We start from the raw sequence: 17963 nt of genomic DNA, 5'->3' as shown, positions 1-17963 counted from the left end.
CTATGTTATTGCTTATGTCAGATTAGGCGAGAAGAAACAGAGCGTTGAAGTCTAATATGCACGAAAACTACAAGCTATGTCAAAAACCATAAGCTACTTTTGACATGCTTCTGTGTCTGTATAGACTCATTACTTCTTTGTCTATTGAATCTCTTGTATGAGTTTCTCTGTAATGACCTTTCGTTGTCGTTACAGTGAGGATTCATCATGAATGAATAAGAAGCTTAACACTTCGTTGTTATCACTAGAAGGAGACAGCTGAATCCCAAATCCTTGTCAATCTGCTACTACCTTGTTTATCTGATCCTCCACGTCAGGTCCCATACTCTGAAATACTGTGTCAGTTTAGAGAATTTTAAAGAATCTCCAATGTATTACTCCAAATTTTACTCCAAAATAGGGTAAGGTTTTTCTTCATTTTTACTCCAAAACAGTTAATAATTGTTAATAATATCTTATATTTATAAAAGTTACCAATTAATTCCAACTATTTTATGTTTGCAAAAATGCTTTAAAATATAATTGATTTAAATTAAACATTTATTATTAAAATGTACATTTTAATATTGTTATTATCAGTCAGCCCTGCTTATAGACGTTCATTTTCATATTGTTTTTTTTTTTGTAAAAGCATTTTCATATTGTTATTATCAAGTAAATCCTCATTGATGGATGCCACGATCATGTACGGATCTTTAATACAGACAGGAAAGATTTCTCCTCTGTTGTTAGCTGGTTACTCAAGGACAAAACCATAAGCACCGAACTGTTTCCCTCTTAGGGAAGATGAAAGCATTTTATATATGTACAAGTGGTTTTGAAAGACTAAATTGAGCAGTAAATCAAAAAGCTTTTTTGTTCAAATTAAATATAGAAACAAGAAGATCAATGGCATGTGCTCTTTTATTGTCTACAAACCTGAAAGAAATCCTAACATCATTTTTATACATAAGTGTGCATGCTTCTCGGAGGCTTTCTACATGTAGTTCTTTGTTTAAGGGCTCTATTTCTTATCAAACGACTTTTACTTTGATTCTTCAATTTTTTCTTTTAAATGATGTAATGAATATATGAAACTTTCACCAAAAGAGAGGCAATATCTCTCTGGACCTAGTCCTACATTACTGACCATAGGACATAGATTCACGCTCTTTACTTACTGCTTAGTAAGAGATTCAAAAATAAGGAAACAATAGAGACCTGGGTCAGCTAAAAAATCATCTATTACTAGTCCATATAAATATTAACTTATCTCTGATAAATATTTGTTTTAACTTATTTGGGATAATTAGTTATTTCTGAATAACTTTAATAATTGTAGAACATTTGTATTTATATGGATTGATGATCATTTAGATAAACACAATTATGTTTGCAGGGACCACCCTCCACAACTAATTATCCGAAATAAGTTAAAACAATTTTTTTTATAACTAGGTGTTTTCTTGTACCATATACAGAAATAAAAGTTTTAAAATTTAAAATTTATTTTAAAATAAAAAATTTGTTAATTTTTATTTTCTTATTTGCTTACAATACATAATCTTAATTTAATCATATATAAAACTTAAGATTAAATAAATAGTTTTTATTAAATGTATATTTAGTAATATATGTATATATTTAAAATTACAATTTTGAAAATATTCCTTTATGTATATCTTTTGGTTTAAATATATTAAATCAAGTTGTTCAAAAAATATATTAAATCAAATTCTGTAAATTTATAGATTTTTTTTAGGTATTTAATTATCAAAATATAAAACTATAAAATTTCTAAAATTTATTGATATTAAAAATAAACTAATAGTATTGGGATTAGAAAATTATATTTAGAAAAACTGTATAATTTTGAAGAATTTTTTACTAATAATAATTATATAATTATAAAATAGTATTAAATTTTAAAAAACTAAATAATATTATATTTCTATTTATACTATTATATTATGTATTGCTATATTAATGATGATCTATGAGTTATTAACATAGTTTAGAAACTTATCAAAAATACAAATCAACATTAAATGTAAATGTACATGTTATAATTTGAAAAGAGAAGTACAATTTTATCTACTATAAAAAAATCATAGGTAGACCATCTAATTAGTAGCCTAATAAACTGAATTAATATTAACATATCCTTCCTATTAACAATGAAACCATCTTATGTGGCTAACAAATCTAAACAACTTCCCTTATTGATCATATTTAATGAAAAGTTTATAAATTGTTATTTAATTTGATTCTAAAATATATTTACTAGATTTGATAATTGATTTATTATATATATATATATAACTTTATTTAAACACATATAAAAGTGAAATAAAGATATCTCTATAACTTTATTTAGTCTCATTGACCTCATATACTTTGCACCTCTATGTTTACTTCATTGTTAATTATCTCAATATTAAATAAAAATTAATATTTAATTAATATTAATATCAACTAATAAGTATATATCACCAAACATGAAAATATTAATAAAATTTTATGCAAATATAAATATAAAATAAAATGCTCTAAAAGTAAGTTTCGGTTCTGTGTTACTCAAATCTAAATATTAACTTTAGTTTACATAACAAAATTATTTATTTTCATACAAATTTAAATTTATTACTAAATTGATACAAACATCCGCACGGATATGCGGGTTCGAATCTAGTATTTTTTTAAATGCATCGTTTTTTGAAGAATTGTTTTAGTAATAAAAGTTTATATAATTATAAAAATATAACTAAATAATATTTCAAAAGTTTAGTTATTATTATATTTCTATTTTTGTTGTTATATTATTTATTATTATTATATGATGATATATAAGTTATTACCATATTTTGAAAAACTTATCTAAAATAAAAATCAACAATAAATATTTAATGTCTATGTCATAATTTACTTTAAGCCAGTCATCAATATTAGTATGTTATGTCATCATTTTTTTTCAAAATTAATAATCACTTTTCAAATATAGATTACATGATTTGGTCAGTTGTTTTAAAATACGTTTGTGAAAGCAAACATGTTTGGAAAGAAAACAAGTGTTAATCACACTACCGCTAACTGACTTCTATTTTTATAGTATAGAAGATATATTCAAAATATTTATTGAATATGGGACAAGTTAAGCGAATATATGAGTTCGTTTTATTATAAAATATTAAAATAAATTCCAACTAAGTACATTAAAATGGATCGATCCATTTTATTTATTTTGACAAAATAAAAACAACTACAAAACAGTTAATTACATAGATTACCCTGTTTTATTTTTAGTTAAGTTATATTTACATTAATATATTATAATGTAAACTAAAAAATATTAAAAACAAATGATATATGTATAACATTATAAGGGTTATTTTATTAGATGAATATGACATTTTAATACGGGTTAAAGCTTAACATAACAAATGAATAAATTTTTATGTTTGTCTTGAGAATTATTTATAACCCTAAAATGAATAGATCTAACCCTTTAAATAAGATTTTAGTTTCTATCATTTTAATATTGAAAATTAAACATTTCTAGCTGCACGAAAACTGAACATAAAATTGAAAACACTATATTTAATAAATTATTGATATAATTTTAGTCTATCTTAAAACCATAAAATAATTTTACACAATTTGAAGAAAAACAATTTATCTATACATTCATTGGTTGCTCAGTCCTTCGTCTCTTTCTGTTTGAAATCTTGCCTAGTTCCCTTGAATTCCTTGATCATCCTTTATAAGTTAGTTACAATGAAAAAATTTGCATGTTCCTCGTGCTGAAAATCAAAGTTTGAATCGGTTAACCTATGTAGTAAATTTTCAGTAAAATATAGAAATGAGAGACAACCTTTTCTTTTTACCGTCACACGCGAATTTAACTGCGGAAGTTTCCTATAAATACTGGTGCAACGTTTCTGCTCTCTACAACTCAGCTCAAAAGGAAACACAAATATTAATGATGTCATCATTCCCATTGGTCTCCTTTCTCATCACTCTCATGTTGGCTGCAGCTGTATGCACCCACGGACAAGAATTTGTGCTGGACACCGACAACAATATAGTTCTAACGACAGCACAATACCAGATCCAACCGTACTCCCACAGTAGTAACGGAGGTGGTCTTCTCCCAGTCCCCGTTAAACTATTTCCCCTTTGTCCACTGGGCGTCAGCCAATCCTCGATTACAGCCTTACCAGGCCTACCGGTTAGCTTCTCACATCCATACGCGCTCATGGAACACCGTGTTGAAGAAAAGATAGCATTAAACATCGAGTTTAAGTGGTACGAATGGCCAGGCTGCGAGGAGTTTTCCAAGTTATGGAAAGTCGATGAATCCTCATCGGCTTCCAAGGAGCCTGCGATACTCACCGGTGGTAAGAAGCGCGAACGAAACAGCTGGTTTAAAATTGAGAGAAAAGAACCTTTGTACGGAGGAAATGCTTACAAGTTGACTACCTTAACCGGAACCATTGGAACCGCCCCAGGGCATTGGGACAAAGCACCACAACTAGTTCTCACCAATGATACTGCGAAGACCTTTCTCGTCAAATTCCACAAGGTTAATGGTGATACTACGGCTGTTACTTCTACTTCACGTCAGGAGAAATTAGGTCTAAGGATGTTCCCATTCTACTAGTCAACAATCTGATAATCCTGGAATGTACCTGGCCTAAAATGATGGGTTGAGATAATACCCTCGTGCATGTACCTGAATTTCCATAATCAAATAAAATTATGTTTGGCAACGTTTTATATATAAGACACAGCTATACATTAAATCAATATTTTAGTAGAACATATGTAATCAAAGTTTAATTGAACACCAAAGTAATCTCCTTCTAAATATACTGCTTCTCTTTCTAATTACACAAGAGGTTTTGGATTTCTTTTCTTGTTCCTAATAAATTAATCTTCTCAGTATTTAATACACTATTTTACAAAATTAATTAAACTTAAATTTTTTTATTCAAGAAGTTGAAAAATAAAACTTCACATTGTAAAATTAGATTTCCATAGAAAATATCAAATATTTTTATCCTTTTAAAAATAAATAAGAAAGTAAATTTTTTTTTCTTATTTGTAATATATGTTGAAAATGATGCACTAAAACATCTGCGTACTCAGGGCAATCTTTTCTCTCGATATGCTTCATGGATCTGATATCTCCAGCAGTTCAGCTTCGTGATCAAACACATGTCGGGCACGTCTAACGGCGTCGTAGATGGTGGAGATAAGCTTCAACATTATCACTAAAGAAGAAGTCATGAAAAAAAGTTATCTTTAAAGGAATTAAGATAACTAGAAAATGAAATTATTCTCAAAGAAATTGGGATAATTAACTAAAATCTATTGATTTTAGGAAAAAAAATATCTAATATATTGTGCAATAGGAATGGAAAAAGAAATCTAGTTCTTATATATATGGTTATCGTGTGTGATGAAACCATAACATATAATATTAATCATAAAAAGAACAATAGTTTGTTTAGTTTTTGAGAAATTTTCTAAATATTAGTAAAGGAAGAACTCTTTATTAAAGCTATCGCGTGTTCAATGCAATACTCGCTTGAACATTTTCGTATTTTCAAATCACTTTATTTGGTATCAGAACTCCAGGTTTAATTCATTGAAGAAGTTTCACCAAAGGATGAGTGAGTCAAAATCAACATCGAAGACAAGAGAAGCCGTGCCATCCACAGTGATCTTCCCGATGTTATCTTCAACGAACTACACGGATGGGTGATGAAAATGAAGGTGTTACTGCGGATACACGAAGTTTGGGAGTCAGTTGAAAGAGGGACAGATGATGAAGAGTTTATTTTCTATTCTTGCGGTAGTATCCTTACATAGAAAATAAAACCTTTGACTAGGGTTAGGGTAATCCAGGGGAGGACCCACTCAGAGAGTGGATTCAATTGACACCACAAAAATTATATAAATAAAAATTTTTAAGCTAAAATCATTAATATCACTTTGCAGAATTGGTATAAAGCCCCTCGTTGAACCCACAGAACTTGTGTTCAATACCCCCAGTGACAAACTGAACCCACTAATTTTTTTTCCTGGGACCGCCACTGGGTAATCAGTCCAGCCATAAAAATATAATCTTATGTTACAAATTAAGAACTGGATATATTCATCCATTTGAAGAAAAATTATGTGTTTCTTCTTGATTTTAACTGGACCAATGAAGATGATAGTAGGGGAAACGTACAGTGGCGAAGCTAGACTTTTTTTTAACTGGGTGCAAAATTATTTATAAAATTAGTGTTGGTGGGTGTCGAACCTAGGTTGTTGAGAAACTGTGGGTGCAACATAACCATTTTAGCCACTTACATTTTAGATGTCCAATGTAAAACATTAAATCCTTAAAGTCTACTGGGTGCACGCACCCATATCACTCTACCTAGCTTCGCCCCTGGACACGTACGTGTTTTTATAATTCTAAACTAGGATCGGTCCGCCCTACGGGCGGGATGCGAATTATAAAATAATTTCAACAGCTAAAGTATGAGCAATATACTTTGAAAAAGTAGTAACATTCAATAGACGTGGTTGTTGCTTCACCTCTATGTGTACATGTGATGCCTTATTTGTGTAGTTAAAGTGTTGCTGATTTTCAAGATTTGTATTGTACCACGAAAAAACTCCAGTCCACCTCAGCCAGCGATACCAAGAGGAACACGACAAAGAGAGTCAATGAACATCGGGGGAGAAGACTTGCTAACACTGTAATATGTTTGAGATATAGTGTGAACTGTTCTAATTTCTTTTAGCGGTTGGTGTTGTGTATATGTTGTGTATGTAGAGTATTTAACATTGTTGAAGGACTTTTTAAAAGAACAACAATGATTGTATAATATTAGATTTTTCTGTTTTTTTGTTGTAATTTTTAACTTAGGATAACGAGTTTGTAAAATGTATAGCATTGTTGGAACTTAACTGGCCAAAATATAATGACAATAATACAATTTGAATTTATTATTGAAATATATAATCTTCTATGTTAGACACATGATATATTAAAAAGGTAATATTTCTCTTGATTTAAGTTCAAAAAAAAAAATATCTTGATTTATCATATAACAATATAATAACATAATCTAAAATGATCAAACGTTCATCAATTAGAAAACCCATCTAATTTTATAATTTGATGAGTTTTAACTTTAAAGAAAGAAACTTAGAGAATGTTTCAAATAATATAGCTTTGTAAATTCTCTGTAGATAATCAATAATATTTCCCAAGATTTTTTATCGTTTTCCAGTTCATAACAGCCATTGTTACCACTTAAATCTTATTCTCTTCTTTCCTAAGTCGTGCAAACCCTCTAACATTATCTTTTTTTTTTTTTTTTTTTTTTTTTTTGTCAGCAACATTACAGACTCATATTGACTCTGTTAACCAAACCGGGGGATCCGCATCCATGTGAACGACGTGAGACGGTTGCTTTCTTGCACTGCGTGCTAGACTGTCCGCCTTTTTGTTATTCGTCCTTGGTACATGAATGATCTCCGTAGTATTGAAACTACTCCTCAAACTTCTTATGTCTTCTAAGTAGGTTGCAAAGGCTGGCCATTCATCTGGTTCCGAAACCATCTTCACCAATTGCGAGCAATCCGTTGCAAAAGTAACATTATACTGCCTTAAATTCCTAACATTATCAAAAACATTTTTTTATTAATTTTTTTAATTGAATTTGCATTTGATTATTAACTATTTTTATGTACGAAACAACATATTTAAAAATTGTTTTTATTTAATTTATTATGATTTTGATCCGTAATTCAAAGCGCTAAAATCTTTTGTAGCAATTTTTCTTATGTTTATTCATTATAGATGATAAATTACTGTATATATAAAATTGAAGATAAGTTAGTTTTTATACATGTATTATATAGTTTAATAATGTTAATCCAGTCTATCTATATATTATAGTTTTAGCATACTTTTTATATTTATATTTATAAAAATAAAATATAAGAAATTATCAATTTAAAATAATTTTATCCTAGTTAGTTAAATATAATGGTTTTCTTTTAAAATGATAGGTATTATTATAAATAGATAGAATAGGATATTTTTATTTTATAAAAGATAACTGAATATATATAATATATATAATAACATTTCATTACTAATTACAAAATTAGTGAAAATATTTATACTCAATGTTGACAAATTAATATCTTGTAAAAATCTTTTTCAACTGATTTGTTAGAATTTTTAAATATATATATTTATGTTTTAAATTAAAAGATATTATGATTTAAGTAGTTAAAAAGATTATATATTATTATTTATTAGCATTAAAGAAATACATTTAACAAAATTTCTAAATGACCAATAAAAATATCACACATAAAAGAAGTTATAACTTCTATTTTAATAAATAAAATGTTATCAGCTCATAAAATATATATTGTGTAGTGATATTTACTCTGGTCTCTGCAACTTTTGAATTATACATGCATCATGCTGTGTGCTCATCATGTTCCAGGCGTCTCCGGTGCTCACAACACCATTGTAACAGCAAGAGCAGGCAAAGACCTTGTCTCAAATCTTGTCTCAGTTCAGTCAACTTCTATTCCACACCTCAAACATATCAATTTTCTTTGCCTGTCCAACAGTCTTTGAGACTGTTAAACTTTGCACCAGGTTTATTAACTATTTGTCCTAGATTTGGTGGAGCCACTGACGAAGCTGCTCTATACTTCAAAGACACATGTTACAGGGTAAAATGCTCTTTTGCCACAAGTGACATAATTTCTTGTATCTGATTTCTAATTGGTTGCTTGTTTCAGAATCTCATAATTTCTTTGATCCTATGAACCTGAGGCAGCCCACAGGTTCTCTCGTCTGAAACCTGTTTTCTTCTTCTTTATAGGATCAAAGAGAACTGCTTCAGAAATTTGCTCGGTCTAACTCCCCGTCAGTGAATAACATGGACAACGCAGTAACATGGGAAAGCTACAAGCTCTCAAAGGCAAACAACCTCGTACTCAACGTTCAGTAAGCATGAGATCGATAAGATTGTTCAAACTGGTACCTTAATGGTCTGTAGATAATCAAGAACATTTCCCAAGATTCTTTATCCTTTTCCCATTTATAACAGCCATTGTTACCAGAGGATCTTATTTGAGATAACACTCGGACTCTTTTGGGCTTAGGGAGGACAATGTGATGTCCTGAAAAACCTTGAGCCTCTTCTTCTCCAACACTTTCGTCTCTGTCCCCAAAACAGCCATGATTCTTCGAACTCCTTGCGGTCTGGTAATCCAGAGTCTATCGCTACCTTCTCCATCGAAAATCTTCTCTTCGTGCTTGTCTCTCCCTCATCACCACCACCACAACTCAACATTCCCATGGTTTGACTCGACCATCTTGTCATCTTCAGCTTCTCGTTATTGCTGATCAACTTCGAAGAGAAGAACGGTTTTGCATCAACCCGTTATGGGTAGTATACTACTACATTCGCATTCACATTGGTCTTCATGTTCTCGTCACCGTACCCACCATTGCTCAAATCCGGCTTCGCCTTAGGCTTCACGCTCTGTTCTCTAAAAGGCTGAGGCTGCCATATAGAGGAAGAAACAAACATGGTCGAAAAGCCTTCTCTGCTCAACCCTATCATCCCCTCCTCTTCTCATCATCTCGGAGCTAAGATCGTTATAAGCAGCTGCTGCGCTTTCTCGTAAGCTTTTACATGCGAATCCATTCCTATAGGACCGTCCACGACCACTGGCTTCACACGCCGTAACGTCTCTTTGGTTTCAACGATCCTGCCTTGTTTCATAAGACAGATTCCAAGGTTCCACATCTTGTTGTTGTCAGGTGCGATAGATAGAGCTCTCCTATATGCGTCTTCCGCTTGCACAAAGTTGTCTCTTTGCATCAAATCCCATCCTAAGTTCCCCAGTACCCGAGTCGCTTCTTGCTCCACGGAGACTTGAAACTTCTGCCCCTGAGATCCAACAGAGACTTAAAGGCGAGTCCTTTATGTATCAAGAAGAATTTGTGTTTCAACAGTGCAATCTGGTCATCTTATCTCCCAAATCTCTGTAAACAACAACAACACACTCAAGAATTACAGAAGGAAACAGAGAAACAACAGAGGATGTTCTTTTTTTGTTGTAAAGTGAGTACCTTGTAGAGATCTAAGAGGATGTTGTCAAGCCATTCCTGTGCTTGATCTGAACACCTGACTCTAAGAGACTTGACAGCTTTGATAGCTTTTTCTGCCCAATCTTAGCCATATCTTTCAGAGCACTGTCAACTCTGTCTCTGTCGTTAATGGGAGACCAGAACAGCTGAATTTCTCTCTCAAGATCCTTCTCTACCAACTAAATCCAATAATCAATCGCTAAAACAACCAATCAGATGAAAAGTCCTGATTACAATATCTCAAAAAAAGGATGATTTTTAATCACCTGAACGTTTTTGGCTCTGATGTAAGGACCGTCTCTGATGGGAACCTTGTGGATGTCATGGAATGATTGAGACCGTATGCGGGAGAGACCTAGTGGCCTTGCGGGAGAGAGTTGAAAGTGGAGTAAGCGACGGTGGGTGTTGAGACTAACGAAGAAAAGTCGGAGAACTCACCATAGCCGACCTCTATATATAGGATGCTCGGGAAGTCGTTACAGAAACATGAGGCGTTTCATCGAAGGAGAAAGTGGGTTCAAAGAAATCGAGATAGTCGCCAGAAGATCAATCGATTCGAGACAACGATGAGAATAAGCCAGACGCAGCGTTTCACTAAGTAGGACACGTGGCGATTCCTAAAGAAACGAATTTGTGACCTGACATCTGATGTGTCACCAGGAGAGATCCAACCTTTCTTTATAGTAATAGATTCTTGATGCCATATGTGTTAGGATTTTTCTTTCCAAACAGAATATGATCAGATATTATGGCTTAAGTGTTTCGGCGTGTTGCTCTCTACTTCTCTATAATTCACTGAGACAACTTTTACATCAATCCCTTTCTTCTTCTTATCCTTCTGGCTTTACAGTTACTTACAAAAGAATGGCTCTGGCCAGTGGCGGACCTAGGATTGGTTTTTAGGGGTGTTATTATCGGGTTTGGCCCAACTTAAAACTAAAATAAAAAGATAAAAACAGCAAATATAAGAGTTGAACCTGGGTTACTTGATTAATGGGGTGTCAGGAAGGGAATAATCAGACCAACTGAACTATGTATCTTTCGGTTTCTTGGTACAAAAATGGTAGAATATATTTTTAACCTGTGTCATGTGACACCTCTTTGACCAATGTAGGTCCGCCTCTGGCTCTGGCTATAACGACACAGAGATGTTAAACTCCTTTATATGTTTGTTAACACTATCAAGTTTGCATGTTCCTCGTGCTGAAAATCAAAATTTGAATTGATTAGAGCCCTTAATCATTCATTTATTGCCTTCTGTGAACCTATCAAAAATCGAACATAATGTGTGTATAATCTCTTAAGGGGGGTTATTGGAAACAGAATTTGGAAGAAGTTTACAAATTTTAAAAGTTGACATATTTTTAGAAGCTAACTAGAGTTAGCAAATATTCTCTAAATTCTTATCATTTATCAATACCATTAAAACAAGATCATTCCTGAATTATACCCTTAATGAATATTTTAAATTTTCCAAAAATGTTCTTAATGATATGAACAAACTAAAAAATTCATTAATGGCATTATGGTCTTTCGATTTTGTGGGCCTATTTCAACATTTAGATGGGCTTGCTAACTAATTAAATGAGTTATGTTTTTATATAATCAAATTCAAATTCCATAAACTTTTTAATATCAATACCACAAATTAAAGTCTGCAATAATTTTAATAAGTTGATATTAGAGATTGAAATTCTACATGAGGATGAGATTTAGTCAAAAATATTATTGGCCAGTTTATATGTTTAGCAATATTTTATATAAATTATAAATCTTTAAAATTATATAATAGCCCAAGTAAATATTTCGGATAAAACCAATGTTTTGAAAACCGACCCGGACACTGAACCGGACGATTTACCGGGTTACTGGGTCATTGAGTAGACCGCAGGTAAACCGTGGGTGAACCGCAGATTAATAAATAAATTAGTTTTATTATATAATAATATATTAGCTAATAAAATAAAATAAAAATAAAAATATATAAAACTAAAGTTACTACTTTCTAAATATCTTTAAAACATAAAATAATAATTTGGATATGTATATATTTTATGTTTAATAAACATTTAGAATAACTTAACTTTTTATATTTTTATTTTCATTTGATATACAACTAAAAAAAATTTATCTACTGGTTCAACCGATAGTTCAACCGGTACCGGGTTTTGAGTTTTAGTTGGTTTGAGCGGGTTTTTGCGGGTTTTTAAATTTTGGGTTTTTTACAAAACCCAACCCGAATTTTTTTTCGGTCACCGGGTTTTCCGGTTCAACCGCGGGTCCGGGTCGGATTTCAAAACACTGGATAAAACTATTATTTAATTTATTTACAAACATAAAATGGTTGTGACGCATTTTAAATTTCGTCATACTGTACACACTGTAACAAACCCGCATAATTGAGACTTGATCATGTCACAATTTATATAATTAAAACGAAGAATTATCAATTTTATATTGAAAAAACAACAAAAAAATATCCGCCTTTTAAGGACGGGTCAGAATCTAGTTTTGTATTAATTTCTATAGATTTTTATTGATTACTATGGATTTGCATAATATAATTTTTCAAAAAGAATTCTCCTTATAATGTAATGATCATGAATACTAATCTTTCTATAATTTTTCCAGAAAAATCTCAAAGTACACCCCATATAGAAGAGCTGAAGAATGATAACAATGATTTCATGGTCACTGTGAGCAATAAGATTCTTAGCATCATACAACAAAGAGAAGAGAGACAACCAAAAGAAGCTGAAACAAGAGAGGAGAAATTGGAAGCTGAGCAACATGAAGCTGAAAAGAAGAAAAAAAATGTTTGGGATGCAATAGGAAATGGAAGTCAACGATGATGGTGAGGCTTTTTTTATTGGTATTTGTTCTTTGCTATGGTGTCTTCATTTATCTGGGATTTTTATCAGTTTTGTTATGGTGATACCTCTGATCCTAGAAACTTATCTTGTTGCTTCACGTAACACGACAATGATAGTGTGTTCTTTGTGTCATGGTGAGACAGATTTTTCTAATTTTGTTATAATAATCATGGGATCATTTATTTTTATCGTCTCTTCTTTATAATAATATAATGGAGTGTGTTCATGTAATAGTTTTGAAACAACAATCTTATGTTTTTGAGTTTGTATACATATGTGTATGTTTTTGAGTTATTTGAGTTTGTATGTGTATGTTTTTATGACATAGATTTCAACGATCTTATGAGTAGACATGTTATTTTCAAAGTTTAGTATTATGAGTGAAAATATAAAAAATTAACTCCCAATAACAAAAGAATTTAATAGATTTACAAAATCAATAATAACTAATTTTTTCCAATAACAAAGGATTTGAATAGAATTTAAAAGTCTTCAAACTAATAACAATGGATTTTAGTAATATTTTATAAATCCATATACCAATAACAATGGATTTTCAAAATTTTATAATTCCTTTAAAATTCTTAAACCAATAACCCAATAACAAAAGAATTTAATAGATTTACAAAATCAATAATAACTAAATTTTTCCAATAACAAAGGATTTGAATAGAATTTAAAAGTCTTCAAACTAATAACAATAGATTTTAGTAATATTTTATAAATTCATATACCAATAACAATGGATTTTCAAAATTTTATAATTCCTTTAAAATTCTTAAACCAATAACCCCTCTCCCCCCCCCCCTCCCCCCCCTAGATTCAGTGGGAGTCAGTTCTCTAGGTTGTTAACTATAGTGATTGGTGGAGTCACAAGTGTGTAAAGATTATGCAGTTGCGTTTTTGGAGTTCTAGAATGGTGCTTAATTGATTCTCTGATTAATCGTCGACATGTATGATTTGTTTTCATGTGATATCTCTAATACTTAATAATATTTGTTTGTAAGTTATAGCTTTTATTGAATTGTTCATATTGAATATTTATTTTCTGCTTAGCGGAAAACAAAACCAATCTCTTTGTCTTATCTTGACTCTATTCTCATAAATTTGTTGTGTAACCTTGATCTCCGTGGATTTGACATTTTCTATACTACTATATTGTGATTAAAAGATCAAAACTCTTGAGCTATCAACTACCGATTAAAATAAGCTAATATAAACTAGAGAAACTAATGATTTTCAGAAAAGCCAAAGTCTCGAACACAAAATCTTACTTTTTTCTTGAAACTCGAATATAAGTGTGTGAAAGATATAATGAATAGATTAGAAAATATTTTGATACAACTTTTGTATCCCACTGCTTATACACGACAATGTGTTCCCTTGAATTATTCCCTTGGATTATTTGGCCTTCCTTTATATGTTAGTTACTATGAACATTTTGCATGTTCCTCGTGCTATAGCCTATAAATCGAAGTTTGATCCGATTACCATAGAGTTTAAAGTCTAATCCACTATTTTCAACCCTGGCTGTACTAGATTAAAATTTGAAACCAGTGAAAAATGTACTCTCCCATCACGATAAGTATCAGGATGTGACGTGAGGAAAGAGCCAATAAACATTTTGAAAGCTAATAAATTTAGGTTTTATTTACAAAAACAGAGGTTTATCTTTTCTTTCTACTGTCACACGCTGTTTTACTTTTAACCGCAAAGGCTTCCTATATATACGTCTTTGCTCTCCATAACTCAACTCACTCAAACACCCCAAACACCAAACCTAAAAACACAAGAACATCATCACAATGAAGATCTCTTTTCTCATCACTCTCCTCTTGGCGACAGTGGCCTGCACCCACGGACAAGAACCGGTGAAAGACACTGCCGGGAATTCTCTTGAGACAGGTCAGCAATACTTCATCCGGCCAATCAAGACTGCGAGCCTCAATGGTGGTGGTCTTGTTCCAGCCGCCATTAAATTTCCCCCTTGTCCACTTGGCATCAACCAAGCACTCTTTCCGTTCCTACCGGGCCAACCGCTGAGTTTCCAGTTTGCTGACTCCGTCACAGAACCCATCGTTAAGACATCTACTGATGTAACCATCGAGTTCAACGCTAGCAAGCCGCTACCACTCTGCAACGAATTTTCCTTTATATGGGAAGTTGAGTCCTCATCGGCTTCCGAGCCAGCAATTCTCCTCGGTGGTATAGCGGGGAGCCAAAATAGCCGGTTTAAGATAGAGAAAGCCGGAGAAGGATTAGGAGAAAACACTTATAGGCTGACCAGCTTAGACGGGACCGTTGGAAGCGTCCCGGGTTTTTTTGGGGCACCAAAACTAGTTCTCACCAATGATGATGCTAAGACCATATTCGTCAAATTCAACAAATATAATGAAGCTACTACATCTGCTTCTCGTGTTGAGAAGTCCGGTCTAAGAATGTTCCCATTCTAATAATCAAGATAATGTAATGTTAAGCCTAAAGACTCGTCCATGGCCAAAAATAAGGGGTTGAGAAAATACCCGCACGCATGTTTCTTTACTTTCCTCATGAATGTATAAAATTAAATTATGTTTTATAATGCTTTATGAGGACTCACACAACTTTGATTTTGAGTTATTGCCAATTTAATTATAAAATTTAAATTATGGTTGTTGTTTTTTTTTTTATCTATTCCACAATCATATCGGTCTTGTGAAGAAAAAATACAACAATTTCAGTTACAGAAGAAAAAAATACAAAAACTGTGAAAAGTACTAAATTCAAAAGTTTACGTTAAACTAGTCGATTGAAATAAATAACGAATTGTGTTAAAAACTGCTTTATTGGTAGATACCAAAATTGCTTTAGCTAAATCTCTGTCTCGACGTTTGAGATCTCTGGATTCAACTCAAAGTTCAAACACATCATATCCATCTATCTCAGTGACACCAAAATTAATCTTTGGTAGGACAAATTTTAATGTGGAACAGAAGATAAAATATTTACGTAAATTGATTTATGTAGATCAATTTTAGTCATGTAAGGGAAGGAATCTAGAAATGAATTTGATTATATATACAAAAATAAAACTAAACAACATCGAAGATTCCAAATCATTTTTTGATAAGCATAACTAATCGAAGTTTAATTTAACATCGCTTGGATAAGGTTTTAGCTCTGTTTCAAGTCGACATTCAGGATAAGACAACAACCTTCTTGTTTCGATATGTGTTTCAATCTCTCATTCACACTTATGGCAAGAAAGAAAGGTAGGAGACACGGTGAACCTCCAAAAAACCAGTCGACTATCATCACCTTCATGGATCGAACTGTTCGTAACCGGATAAACGATATTCGCAGAGAGGAACGTGGAGTGTGCAGAGACTAAGTATATATAAGGATATATTAGTAAATACTTAAAACCTAAACTCTCTTGTACACTATATATATTGTAATCTTTCATTCTAATAAGATCAATTCATTCCCTAATCTATATGATATCAGAGTTCCGATACCTAACCTAAAATTTTTTTTAAGCCGCCGGCTCTTTCTTTCAAACAAAAATCAAATAAAATTATGTTTGCCAACGTTTTATATGTAAGACACAGCTATACATTAAATCAATATTTTAGTAGAACATATATAATCAAAGTTTAATTGAACACCAAAGTAATCTCCTTCTAAATATACTGCTTCTCTTTCTAATTACACAAGAGGTTTTGGATTTCTTTTCTTGTTCCTAATAAATTAATCTTCTCTTTTATTTAATACACTATTTTACAATACTAATTAAACTTAATTTTTTTAGCCAAGAAGTTAAAATAAAACTTCACATTGTAAAATTAGATTTCCATAGAAAATATTAAATATTTTTCTCCTTTTAAAAATAAATAAGAAAGTAAATTTTTTTTCTTTCTTATTTGTAATATATGTTGAAAATGATGCACTAAATCATCTGCGTACTCAAGGCAATCTTTCCTCTCGACATGCTCCATGGATCTGATATCTCCAGCAGTTCAGCTTCGTGATCAAACACATGTCGGGCACGTCTAACGGCGTCGTAGATGGTGGAGATAAACTTCAACAACATCACTAAAAAAAGAAGTTATGAAAAGAAAAGTTATCTTTAAAGGAATTATGATTGTAACTAGAAAATAGAAAATAAAATTATTCTCAAAGAAATTGGGATAATTAACTAAAAGCTATTGATATTAGGAAAAAAATACCTAATATAGTGTGTAGTAAGAATAGAAAAAGAAATCTAGAAATTTAGTTCTTATATATATGGTTATCGTGTGTGATGAAACCATAACATATAATATTAATCATAAAAAGAACAATAGCTTGTTTAGTTTTTGAGAAGTTTTTTAAACATTAATAAAGGAAGAACTATTTGTTAAAGCTATCCCGTGTTCAATGCAATACTCGCTTGGATACTTCCTGGTTCTCAGATCACTTTATTTGGTATCAGAGCTCCAGGTTTGATTCATCGAAGAAGTTTTACCGAAGGATGAGTGAGTCAAAATCAACATCGAAGACAAGAGAAGCCGTGCCATCCACAGTGATCTTTCCGATGTTATCTTCAACGAACTACACGGTATGGACGATGAAAATGGAGGTGTTACTGCGGGTATACAGAAGTTTGGGAATCAGTTGAAAGAGGGACAGGCGATGAAGAGTTTATTTTCTATTCTTGCGGTAGTATCCTTACATAGAAAATAAAACCTTTGACTAAGGTTAGGGTAAATCAGTCCAGCCATAAAAATATAATCTTATGTTTTTTTTAGTAAATAAATATAATCTTATGTTACAAATTAAGAACTGGATATAATCATCCATTTGACGAAAAATTATGTGTTTCTTCTTGATTTTAACTCGACCAATGAAGATCATAGTAGGGGACACGTCCGTGTTTTTATAATTCTAAATTCTTGAGGCCA

General features: G+C 31.6%; 2 protein-coding genes and 1 pseudogene across 2 annotated transcripts; 2 read left to right on the top strand and 1 right to left on the bottom strand.

Annotated features, from left to right (window-relative positions):
- The first annotated feature begins 3941 nt into the window (after positions 1-3941).
- On the top strand, positions 3942-4755 carry LOC108842284 (kunitz trypsin inhibitor 2). The gene has a single exon (XM_018615151.2). It carries the CDS (start codon positions 3959-3961, stop codon positions 4637-4639), a length of 681 nt encoding a protein of 226 aa, XP_018470653.1. The 5' UTR covers positions 3942-3958; the 3' UTR covers positions 4640-4755.
- A 4334-nt stretch (positions 4756-9089) lies between these two features.
- Positions 9090-10813, bottom strand: LOC108850534 (protein POLLENLESS 3-LIKE 2-like; annotated as a pseudogene).
- A 3975-nt stretch (positions 10814-14788) lies between these two features.
- Positions 14789-15627, top strand: LOC108842286 (kunitz trypsin inhibitor 2). The gene has a single exon (XM_018615152.2). The coding sequence runs from the start codon at positions 14847-14849 to the stop codon at positions 15492-15494; it is 648 nt and encodes a 215-aa protein (XP_018470654.1). The 5' UTR covers positions 14789-14846; the 3' UTR covers positions 15495-15627.
- The last annotated feature ends 2336 nt before the right edge of the window (positions 15628-17963 follow it).

Source organism: Raphanus sativus, chromosome 2, assembly GCF_000801105.2.
Source record: "Raphanus sativus cultivar WK10039 chromosome 2, ASM80110v3, whole genome shotgun sequence".
NCBI lineage: Eukaryota > Viridiplantae > Streptophyta > Magnoliopsida > Brassicales > Brassicaceae > Raphanus > Raphanus sativus.
This window is presented reverse-complemented; position numbering and strand designations above follow the sequence as displayed.

What these genes read in the sequence shown, in the direction of transcription:
- LOC108842284 (XM_018615151.2), top strand. Translation starts at nt 3,959, where the DNA reads ATGATGTCATCATTCCCATTGGTCTCCTTTCTCATCACTCTCATGTTG.
- LOC108842286 (XM_018615152.2), top strand. Translation starts at nt 14,847, where the DNA reads ATGAAGATCTCTTTTCTCATCACTCTCCTCTTGGCGACAGTGGCCTGC.